This window comes from Hylaeus anthracinus, unplaced genomic scaffold (assembly GCF_026225885.1).
Source record: "Hylaeus anthracinus isolate JK02 unplaced genomic scaffold, UHH_iyHylAnth1.0_haploid 11985, whole genome shotgun sequence".
NCBI classification, from domain to species: domain Eukaryota; kingdom Metazoa; phylum Arthropoda; class Insecta; order Hymenoptera; family Colletidae; genus Hylaeus; species Hylaeus anthracinus.
Window position 1 is genome coordinate 11,984,641 of NW_026534333.1, and position 12,486 is coordinate 11,997,126.

The 12,486-nt window shown below is 36.2% G+C and overlaps 2 protein-coding genes across 2 annotated transcripts in view; one reads left to right on the forward strand and one right to left on the reverse strand.

Annotated features, from left to right (window-relative positions):
- Positions 1-10,211, forward strand: part of LOC128886632 (uncharacterized) — a 28,486-nt gene extending 18,275 nt beyond the window's left edge. The window contains exons 7-15 of the mRNA XM_054141693.1: positions 4,768-5,301; positions 5,376-5,476; positions 7,546-7,648; positions 7,721-8,069; positions 8,282-8,395; positions 8,490-8,651; positions 8,733-8,927; positions 9,081-9,397; positions 9,461-10,211. Of these exons, the coding sequence (XP_053997668.1) occupies positions 4,768-5,301; positions 5,376-5,476; positions 7,546-7,648; positions 7,721-8,069; positions 8,282-8,395; positions 8,490-8,651; positions 8,733-8,927; positions 9,081-9,397; positions 9,461-9,672 (2,087 nt within the window). The 3' untranslated portion in view covers positions 9,673-10,211. The remainder of the gene's footprint in view (positions 1-4,767; positions 5,302-5,375; positions 5,477-7,545; positions 7,649-7,720; positions 8,070-8,281; positions 8,396-8,489; positions 8,652-8,732; positions 8,928-9,080; positions 9,398-9,460) is intronic.
- Positions 9,836-11,807, reverse strand: LOC128886627 (transmembrane emp24 domain-containing protein 1-like). Its single transcript, XM_054141687.1, has 4 exons — positions 11,334-11,807; positions 10,692-10,888; positions 10,547-10,613; positions 9,836-10,482 (listed from the first exon to the last, which is right to left on the reverse strand). The coding sequence occupies exons 1-4, from the start codon at positions 11,520-11,522 to the stop codon at positions 10,252-10,254; spliced, it is 684 nt and encodes a 227-aa protein (XP_053997662.1). The 5' UTR covers positions 11,523-11,807; the 3' UTR covers positions 9,836-10,251.
- Positions 11,808-12,486: the final 679 nt, after the last annotated feature.

Below are 12,486 nucleotides of genomic sequence, written 5' to 3' on the forward strand. Positions count from 1 at the left end.
AATGAAATATTAGTTGAAATATTATCTTAAACATTTTTTATAACAAACAAAATATATTATTTTTAAAAATACATGCATGATCCGAAATAAAATATTTATTTACTGTTTATTGTTTAAAATACGTATTTTACCCAGCTCTGATCAAATTCCGTCGATTCCAACGTAAAGGAAAGTGAAGCGCAAATGTGAAACTAGATTTGGTCAAGATTTCTGGATGATTGCCGAATAAGACGGTATAGGTAGTCCTCGATTATTCGATACGCGTGAAAAATACATACTTTATCGACGAGTTCGGGTTGGAAACCGGACCCGAACAGATATTGCCGCGAGGTGAAAGCGCGTATTGCGCTGCCTCGGTGTCAGTCACGGCCGAGCCGTTGGTCGCGTCGTACGAGCACACGGATATACGAGAACGAAAACGAAAAGGATTAGTGTTTCTCGTGATCTGTCACTCTCGTCTCCTTTTTTCCCATCCAACGCGATAGCTGTTCCGTCAACTTTTTCCGCCTCTTGCACTCTATACAGTTGTTATTCGATAAACAGTGTCTTTGCACGAGACTCACTAGTCGACGAGTCGAAATGTGGAAATGAGACAGACCTTGAAAACTTTCCGACGACCGAATACACAAGGTAAGCTGCACGGTCTCCTTTTTACGACGGCATCGATCACTGCACGTGCACGAGCTTCACCAGATCGAATCAGATATGGACAGAATTTTTCTTTAAATAAAAGATTCAACGAATAAACATCGTGTTCTTGCTAATCGGTTCGTTTGACAGAGACTTATCTAGTCTCGCCGAGGTAAATGAATGTTTTTGATGATCGGATTTGTCATCAAACTCGTAAAATAGATTATAGTGAGCAATTACTGATGATTAATGACGAAACGTAAAATATTTATTCGCTTTGCTCGACAATATTATTAACTGTTGCCTTGGAAAAAATGTTCGCACGTTATTCATTTAATGAGAATCACGATCTTAATCTGAATTATGTATATTCGTATTCGCGTCAGCGTATTCGATGTCTGTCGATCGTGAATTCCTATATATCAAATTTTTTATTCGTAAATTTGTTCCATCATGAAATTCTGTCCACTTCTGATCGATGTAAGCAGCGAATGAAGAACGAACATTAGGAATATTTCCTGTGCAAGGAATCCCAACGATACTCGATTATTGTAAACGAAATCAGTGTCGTGGCGCTCTCGTAACTCTTTGTACACTAATTCGTACGATTACGTGAGAAACAAACCTAACACGGAAACGCGTTCTGTGTCTCGAAATTGTTTCGGAACAGAGAAAATGTAATTGATGCGATTTACAAGCGAGACGATTTCGCTTTCTTCGTTCGCTCGATGCGCCATAGCTGTTTCCACCCGCCTCTTTCTCTTCGCCGCACCCCCCCCCCCCCTTCTCATTCTCTTTCTCCTTCTACCAATCCTCTGGTTAGCCTTCGACTCTTCAACAAATGTCGTGCACAGGTCGAGCAGAGCTGGGTAAAATACGTATTTTAAATAATAAACAGTAAATAAATATTTTATTTCGGATCGTGCATGTATTTTGAAAAATAAAATATTTTATTTCGGATCATGCATGTATTTTTAAAAATAAAATATTTTATTTGTTATAAAAAATGTTTAAGACAATATTTCAACTAATATTTCATTTGCAAAACACTGAAAATATTTGTGCCATAGTACGGGATATTTTATTTATTTAATTTATCATCAGCGGATAAGATATTTTTATTTTACTAGATTATAGTGTAAAGTATATTTATTTCGGTAATTTAAAACGAACGAAGTACTTTTCCTCTGCATTATAAATATACATTCAATGTAGTTCTTCAATGAATACTTCTATTAAGAATTTTCAATAAGAATCCTCATGAAAAATGAGTGATGAAAAGAGATATTCCTCAATCGCAAGAAATAGTTTCTCCATCTGTGTATCAAATTTACGCAGTTTACTTTCGGGTTAAGAGCTACGGAAAGTATTCAATTTTATGCTTTATGTTATTTAAATGAAACATATTTTATTTGATGTGTTAGATTATCAAAATAAAATATTTATTTTCATGCTTTAACTATAGATTACCAAAATAAATGATTTTATTTTAAGTGTTACCTTATCAAAATAAAATACGTTATTTGCTGAAATTTTATGTCCCATTTGAAATGCTATTTTATTTGAATTCTGAAGAATCTGTTCTTTAAAATAGTATTTAAAATATTTTCTCTACAAATATTACCCACCTCTGAGCACAACGTATGCATACATAGCTGTCTCCATTCCAGGGATCGACAAAATGTATTTCAATTCTATCTTCAGTACTTTTCTAATATTTTAACCCTTGGTGGTCCAAGTACTCTTTTTAGACACATGCAAAGTTTGGCGTTATGGACCAAGTACTCTCAGACACGTAGACGATATCTACAATGAAGAATGGATCTTCTGTTTCGTTCAAAAGCTTTTTCACTAAATTCGATGTAAGTTGATTTATAAACTGTATTTTTTTTTTTTTTTTTCGAATTTTATGCGCCACGTTGGAAATTATATATTTCTCTTGATGAATATGGATCCTATCAAAAGAACCTCAGTAAATTTTTGTGTTCGTTCACTTGCAATTTTAATCCAGGACACAAGCGTATGGATTAAATTATTAGTATTTAAAATAAGTAGAGGCAATTTTGATTGATACCAGAACTGCCGAACTGGTCAATTCGACTCATGCACTTTGACTTCTTTTTAAAATTATTGGACTAAAATGTCGGTCTTTTATCAATGGTCCGGTAGTCTATCAACGCGTTGGAAAACTTGAACCATGAAGGGTTAAAGGAAATTTGAATAAGTAACTTGCAATGTGCGAGCAATAAACGAATGAAGGAAATATCGAGATAATCATAATATAGCAGAATATCATAATATAGCAGAATATCATAATTATACCATACAAAATAACATCGAGTTTATTTTTTTTTTTTCAATGGCTAAATTCGAGATAATGGCGTGAAAATATTAACCGTTTGCACTCGAGGCCTTTTTTTCTGGTATCAACTCGAGATGTTTCTTAAGCATTCTATTGCCATGAATTACTAAGCTATCTAGATTTCAGAATAACGTCACATTTACCTAAAAATTAAACCTAATGAAACATTATTGCTGATAGATTTGCTGCGCGAAACCTAATGGTGACTGAGAGTCACCTCTCGAGTGCGAAGGGTTAAAATGTATTAAAAGTGCGTGCTTTCTCTTTTCTTTCTTTCCCATTTAATCAGACTCAGCCACAGCAAATAACCATTCTGGTGATAAAAATTGCAAAATTGCAAAAATTGACTCAACCCTTTGCACACGAGGCCTTTTTTTCTGATATCAACTCGAGATGTTTCTTAAGCATTCTATTGCCATGAATTACTAAGCTATCTAGATTTCAAAATAACGTCACATTTACCTAAAAATTAAACCCAACGAAACATTATTGCTGATAGATTCGCTGCGTGAAACCTAATGGTGACTGAGAGTCACCTCTCGAGTGCGAAGGGTTGAAATATCCCGTATCGTTTTGAATATACCCGTCCTTGATCCTTAACACGTACATGCACGTGCAACACTGTCTGCGTGCACACCCACGCGCAGGTAAATAGTAAACGGATGACATCGTAACGCTTTTTGACCGTGAACAATGATTTCAAGTGGCTGTGAGCCTTGGTAGCGGATCGGTATTGCTCGTTGGTGGCAACGGGAAAATCGAGGAATGGACCAGAGAACAATCCAACGTACAGACTGCGCAGGAACACTCGCAAAGGACGCAGGGTCTCGTTCAGTTGCGGGTCATCGACCTAAACGAGGATGTGGACACGCAGGAGACGTCGTGCTATATTTACGAAGGTCCTTGCGAGATAATAAGAAACTTCGCTTATCGTCGTTAGGAGACATCACTGAAATATCCAATAGGAGATACCGCCCCAGGCCATTTGAACGCTTTATGTATTCATAGACTTCTTTATTCAGAGATTAATTAATTGCGTCGTTGATCACATACTTACGATGCTCAATTTACAGATAAATCTTATACCACGTATGTAATATGTAGAATTTCGTGTTAGCCTGGATTAATATGTACTAATTTGTAAAATCCTTTTCTAGGGTACATAGATAGAGAAATGCACGCCTTTGAGGCAGGATACGCTATATTGTATATAGCGCTATATGTATACTGCTCTTAACTTTTCAGGGACGAATTTCTTTTAAGTGAAACAATATTTATTTAATTTTTATTTGATAAATCTGTACAGCCATTGAGACTGGTTATATTTTACATATTCGTTAAATATTAACACGTTGACCGCCACACTCGTTCGCATGGAAGTCTTCACAGAACTAAAATTTCGTCTCGTGACAATTAGAAACTATAGAATCTAATATTTGTTGTATTAATTATTTTTTAATTCTCATCAAAATTAACGAGTACTATCCAGACCTGCTTTCATCGATAGTTAGTCCTTTAAATTATTTATTGAAGTTCTTTAGTAAAAAGCTCCGTCACCCGTACGTGGACGACGTGGCGTTTAATGTGTCAAGGGGGTAAAAAAGCAGAGACTCTGAAGTGAATAGTTCTCCCGATAGACTAGTTGTAATAACTGTTTAATTAGAAAGAAACGAAACGTGCAACATATGTACCAGAATCCTTGAGGAGGTTAAGCGCCCCATCGCTATGTCTGAAGTAAACTTTATTTTGTCAATTGTCACGTTAACGTTTTGCAGACAACGCATCCGACGGCACCACCTACGAGAGTCTGCATTCCTTCGAATCGGATGAGTTCGATTCCGACGTGGAGTCCGATACGGAATCGGAGACGATCGACGTCAGGGTTCAAAGATCCACGAGCATCGGTGACGGCAAGGTTCCTATCGAAACGGCCAACGTTTGCCTCATGGAGGCGCCCACGAAACCCAATCCTCCTCCACCACGCGAAGCTAGTCTAACTCAAACGTTGGGTAGGAGGATGAAAATGCTTCGAAGGACGTGGAGCATCACCAAGGGAAGTCTCAGTCGCATGCGGAGAAGAACGTCCGTCGACGACGACCATTCCTGCGAGGACATCAAGGAACCCTGCAACGATCACCCAACCATCGATGGTGGAAGGTACTTTGGCTTCACCAGGCACTTTAAGAAAAGCGTTTCTGGCTTCTCGACGTTCTATTTGAACGGTTACACAGCGAACAGCAGTAACGAATCGACCAGGGCCAACGATCATCGCTCAAACAAGGATCCAATATATAGCAACAGAAAATTGGGTAAGCTTCGTGAAATCCATCTCTAGCGTTTCATACTTACTTTCTGAATGACTTGTGACATTGCGTGATTCTAGATCACTACAGCGTGCTAGCCGATCAAGAACCTCTGTATCAGTTTTATGCGGCGGCGGCTGCCAGGGTGGCGTCTGACTCCAATTCGGATAGCTACGGGGAGGTAAGGAGATGACGAGGTAGAATTATCTGAGAGTAATTCTCAAAAATGTATCTCAATACAGGTCTTAACACTTTATTTACCGGGAGCCTATTTATAGACTTTTTAATTCCAGTATTTAGCTTTTCGAATTTATTTACTGTGTTGATGGTTGTCCAGATTCAGTGTTCAGTTTTTGGAAACAGACTTGGCTTTCTTAGTAGCACTTACTTAGTAATAGTATGAAGGAATTATTGCCAGCCTAGATTGGTATATGCTACTGTAGAAGATTCTGTTTTGAATTAAACATTGTTTCTAAATAGCCCGGTAGATAAAATGTTAATACTAGAGCAATCTACGATCTACACTCCGGGACAAAAAGATAGCACACCTATATATTTTCCCATGTTTTCAGTTAAAACCTGATTAAGATACATAGTTTCTTTTACTCAGTTTACTCACTTACGTTTATGATAACTCAGCGGATGTTGTGTATACAATTTACGAGATAACCGTCCACAACATATACTTCGACAGAATTCTAACACAAAAAATGTAAATATTATTGTTCGCAATCGGGACAAAATGATAGCACATGTAGTAAATCGACGTTTTCCAGTTACACCGAAGCTCGCAAATTGCGAACATCAACCCCGGAACACAGTTAATAAAGTCCGTGATATTATTTCGTGTTGTACATTTGTTCAAAAAAGGCGAAATATTATGGAAAAATGGGTCGCCGAAAGAGATTGAATACGTACGGAATTGACACTATAATAAAATTGAAAGAAGAACGATATTCAGTGACAAAAATAGCAAAAATTATGAATAGAAGACGAAAAGTAATAATGAACTTCTTGAAAAATCTGGAAAATTATGGTAAAAAGAAGAGTTCTGGACGTCCGCGAAGTCTAAATATGCCCGGGAACGACGTGCAATACTAAGAGCAGCATCAAATTTTAAGATGACTGCAACGAAAATAGCTCAAAGTGTTGGTGTAGACGCTAATATAAAGAATGTGAGACGTGTTTTACAAAACTGCAAATACATAACACGAAGTAAATTGAAGAAAAAGGGTTGGTTAACTGTGCGACTTAAGATGAATCGATTACACTTTGCGGAAAAGAATATTCATATGCGGAAGAAATGGCGAAGAATAATATTTACGGATAAAAAGAGGTTCAACTTAGATAGACCTGATGGTCTGCATTACTATTTTCACGATATGCGAAAGAGGAACAGCTTTCGAGTTGTCGGGAAGTGAGAAGTGATGATTTGGTGCGATATCAGGTACTAAGGTAAAATGGAAATCAAATTTATAACTGGAAAAATGAATAGCAAATGTACTTGGAAATAATTAAGGAACAAATAAACACGCCACTAGAATTGCTGGAGAGAAGTTTATTTCTCAGCAGGATAATGCCGCAGTACACACTGCAAAAGTAGTAAAAGAATAATTTTCTCGAGAAAAAATTCGCGTTTTGGATTGGCTAACAAGGTCACCCGACCTTAACATTATTGAAAATTGTTAGGGAAATCTTGCCCTAGCTGTATATGGAAATGGCAGACAATTTGGAAATATTGCCGAATTAAAAAAATGTATTCAAGATGAGTGGGAGCAATTAAAGCAAAAAAACTATTTAAAAAACTCTGTAAATCTTTGCCAAAGAGAATGATGACTGTTATTAAATGTAAAGGAGGAGCCACAAGATATTAAGCATTAAATATCATTCGTTGATTTATTGTTATACACAATTTTAAGTTAAATGTGCTACCATTTTGTCCCGCTATATTTCCTTAATTTTTTTTTTTTTTTTTTTTTTTTTTTTAATAAATAAAATTGTATAGACTGGCGAAATTCAATCCAATTTTATTTGTGTATGTTTATAGAAGTATTTTACAAAAATGTATAAAAACAAAACCTTGGTTGTAGTGTTAAATAAATAAAAGTTATGTTAATTTTAAAGTGTGCTATCTTTTGTTCCGGAGTGTACATCGATAGATCCACTTCACCAAGTTTTACTCTAACTCTAAATGAGATCCCACATGTTACAATACATTCATTGACGACAAAGTTGATGTTTTGTTTACAGGTCGAGGACACGATGCCGTCGCGGTCGACAACGGATTTTGCCAAATTTGGGCACAGAACGTTGTGGTGCCAGACTCCGCAGGTCATGAGCAGTGGTCTTTTACGTAAGTAGCCGTTATGACAGCACCAAATGATCCGTTAGAAATTCATTAAACCTAATCGTTTCGCTTCACTAGAACGTTTGAGCCCAGAGGAGAGGAAGATACAGGAAGCAAAATTTGAAATTTTGACCTCGGAAGCCTCGTATTTGAATTCTCTTCGCGTTCTGGAGAACGAGTTTCTAGGCGAGTTTTCGACGAACGAAACGTTGACTTCCGTTGAGAAAGAGAAGCTATTCGGTGGAATTCCTGGGGTGCTACAGGCATCGGAACAATTTCTGACCGAACTCGAGACTTTGTGGAGGCAGGATCCGATGTTGCACGGTCTGCCTGACTTGTTGCTCAACTATGCTGATAAATTCTTGGATATTTACGTGCCGTATTGCTCGAATCAAGTCAGCATAGACACAACTCTCAAAGATTTAAGGTAGGTGAGTCAGTCCCTGAAATCTAGAACTTAGGATTTCAGATTGTTTCGGGTCCGAACTAAACGTTTGTCTACGCTTATCCTAGATTCAAGTACGGACACGTGTAACACAAACATAATTCTACTGATTCGATAAAGATGAATTGTTTATTAACAATTAGATGATTATTTATTTCTATATCGTCGATTAAAACGCGCTTAACTTATTCTAGATCGCGAAAGGGAGTGAAATTTTTAGAAATGGTTACGCAAATAGAATCACGACCGGCTTGCCAAAGTTTGTCTTTGCATTCTTTTCTAATGTTGCCGATGCAGCGAATAACGAGGTAAGGCTTTTCCAACCCTTTAATCGTTCTAAAGTTAATCTGAAAATCAGATAAAAATGGATAAAGAAGAGTATAATTTATACATTTTGTGTAGGCTTCCATTACTGGCCGATGCAGTCGTTTCAAGATTACCTATCGAACACGCAGACAGACGCCATTGGGAGACGGTGCTGTCGAGTTTAAGTAACGTCGTCGCGGAATGTAACGAAGGTGCACGTGCTGCTGCACAGGAGGTGGAAATGGAGTGTTTAGCCAGGTAACAGTAAAGACCTATCTCCGGAAACATGTTGCACAATATTCGACATACTCGTTTTAAGGATGCATTAATATTCTGCAGGAAATTGGAGTATTCTGTAAAAGTTACACCTATCCCATTAAAGGGGAAACATCTAGTAAAAAGTGGACCGGTTGTACAGTTATTAACAAAGGCTGACACAGAGTACAAGCTCACGTTCGGGAGGAAGTTCAACAAAACACCACTGTATCTTTTACTATTGACGGATTACCTTCTAGTCGCAAAATATAAGTCTAAGTATGAATACTCGAAGTCAATGTCATTTTGTTTCTCTCTGCAATAATACCGCTTTTGAGTAATGGAATTGGGATCCTCGGAAGCGGAAATTACTGCATTGTAATTTAACGTACTGTGTACTGTAGCGTGTATTTCTTCTGTTTTGTATTGTAGTACTCACAACGAAACGTATACCGTGATAGATGCTTGTAAAAGGAGCCTGATCGCTTTAGAATCAGTTCCCGAAGATTCGCCGTTCGCTGGACGTAACGCAATGCTATTGACTCTATTAGAAAATTATTGTGGTCGCCAGATTGAATATATTTTAACCTGCGAAAGCAACACTGAAAGACAGAGGTGGCTGGAAGCTGTTTCACCTTCGAAAGAAGGTTTAGTTGGCGAGACTCTTTACGAGGTGTGGGACTGCCCTCAAGTAGTGGCTCTGTACTGTTATTCTCCGACGCAACCAGACGAATTAACTTTGCATCCAGGTAAATGTTTATATTCTATATTTAAGACCTAGTATCTTACTAACACTAGTGGTGATTTTTAAGGAGATGTCATAAACGTTCTTCGCAAAATGTCGGACGGTTGGTTCCATGGTGAAAAATTGCTGGACGGTGAACAAGGCTGGTTCCCTGGAAATTACACGAAAGAAGTCGCCTCGGAGCATGTTCGTGCAAGAAATCTTAAACAAAGGCACCGGCTCCTCGCGTTAAGCGGGAGTGCGTTGCAACGAAAAGCAAAACAATCTGCCATTTATTAAGCGATTAAATTATGACTCACCAATTTAAATAATATAATTTTGAATAAAACTTTTAGCGATACTTTTGTTGAAGAATTCCCTAACTACTTTTGTTCTTAATTACAGGCCTTTACGGTAGCGTAGTATCGTTGTCGCTTGGATTGGATACATTCATAAACATCCGTAACAAAAGTATGCTATTATTTATTATAGTATAAGTACAAGTATAAGTACAATATAAACTTTTCTAATCAATTCATCGATCCATAAATATAATTCGCATGTCTGTATTAGTATGCTGACAGTTAAAAAAATGAATGACAATAATGTTTCTAAATGATAAGAGGAATGTTTCATGCATATAAATATGAAACCCAGTACAGTCTTATGCTAATGCTTTTAGTTTTTTGTGAAGATGAAGTATTATGTTATTATCAAGAATACGGTAAACTTTTAGCTAAGGAAAATACATAACATTCTGAAAGTAAGGAATTCTACGTTTTCAGGTTGGAAGTCCCGTAAGTTTGACATTATCACAATAAACGTAGCGAATACCTTTACCGAACGTGTCATCTTTAATACGCCGTAATTAAACTTTGTTCATATGCCCACTTTTGAATATTTCGACGGTTTCACCTCAAACAATTTTCTCACAAAATGTACCTGTAGAGTCGTTGTTATCATTATGATAACTATTTGCATAATGGACCACGATTGAACATAAAAATTGTTATCCAATAACAAATTTAAGTCGCGTGCTTCTCTACTGCGACTCAAATGTTGACTCTGGAGCATTTCGTTAATGTTCCGTTCCACGTGCGTTATCGCGCTCTAAAATGATAACAGAAAATACTTAATATTTTATGTGTGAAGTGAAAGTAGAAGGAGTACGTACCGTAAAGTTTTCAACCGAAAGATTCAGTTCCTCTATCTCCTTCGTATATTTATTCCATTCATCATATCTATAAAAAGTAGACAGCAATGATTATTTAACTTTGCAAATTGTTTTTGTTACTAAATTTCTTTGAATTTAATTTTACCTGATGACAGTGATATATAAATTAACTAATTTTGAAGCAAATCTAGAGAACTGGTTATCTATACAAATACTGTAGTAGCCAGCATTCTTCACTGTATCCTGATAATCTGAATTAGGAAGCCATTGATACGGATGAACTATTACACCTTCTGGATTTCTCACTGCAAATCCTGCCTTTCCATCACCACCACGTACCACCTGAATTTATAATCATGCTAAATACATCTTTTCTTTTTATTAAAAAAAGCATTAATTACTAAGCATCAAACATTTCAGGAAACCGAATATAAAATCATTTGGTAAAAAATGTGTATTAACTTTTTCAAGTCAAGATTTTGAATTCGGATCTTACTAATTGATAATTTTGTTCAAAGAAGTATTAAGCAAATTGTAAACAATATGAAACATTAGAAGAAATCATAACAATAATTCCTTAAGTATACCGTGTATACACAACACACATGGTTCAAAAGCACAATATTATGTACACATATGCTACCATCAGTTTCGAAAGTAATAATGATTCAAAATATGTTTACTACCGAAGAAAACGCTTGCAACTCAAAGTACAAATTCGTAGTTTGGAATAAATTAACAGGAAATAGTATTCGACAAAGTAACTATTGTAAAAACGGTCAGGTACCTGGAAATTTACGTAGAAAGTAGCGCCAGAATTAACATATTGAAAGTAACAATCTTCTTTTCCGGCGTCGATGTGAACTTTGTAATCTAAAGCCACCGCTGGTAAAGTCTCGTACCAGGGATGAGGCATGGTGGTGTTCGCGAAGCTAAAAAGCACTCCGAAAACCAGAGCTCGTAAAAAATTAGACATTGTTAGCGTTTAAACAACTCATTACAACGATCCACCCATCCGACAATCGCTTTCACGACGACTGACAGACAAGTGTGTTTCGATGTGCTCTCCTCCTACCGTCACCATGATTTCCAGTGTTTCTCAACTATGTTTTAAACTATCTTGTAACAGGAAATGCATCGAAACACGGCAGGGTCTCCCAAAGATCGAGGCTTAGTAAATTCTAAAAACTCCCAAAATACCTATTAAAAATTTGTTTCTATAGAACAAGTAATATTTTTGATACGTAATCACTGTTCTACCCCGAATATTTGGTAATTGAACGCATTGATAATTATATTATAAATTGATACTTATCAGTTAGATACTATCCATTGAATCGATAATTTATCAATATAGCACGATTGATTTGGACAAATTTCTCAAAACATCGAAGGCAGGATCTTCTGGAGAAAATTGGCCAATAAGTTCAATTAGTAAGTTTGAAACGATACAAAGTAGTATTGCTTTTTGTATAAAAATCGAGAACTAAGTATAAAAACGTATTTTCAAAAGTAGGACTGAAATGACATTTTGGAATAACCTTCAGTTATCTTTCATTGGACAAATAAAGGTGTCACCTCCTAATATATTTATTAATAATGAGTATAATTAAAATTTCGAAGAAGACATCAAGTAAAATTGGTCCCAACTACAGTATTTTTCATTTCACTTGAAGATAGCCGAGTGGCCAATGAATAACTGAAAAGAATTTCCCTATATTTAAATTTTAAATAATTATTAGGTCACAAGTTTATCATCTATACTATAATATATCATCTATAATATATATTACGCATCATCTATACTGTGCTAACATTGTATGCAAATCATACAAAGTATATTTCGTGATTTTAATGTATCACAAAATATGAGCTTCTTTCATAACCTTGTTGTTTGATAACGTGGCAAATTTTAAATAATTGTATTTCGAAATTCATTT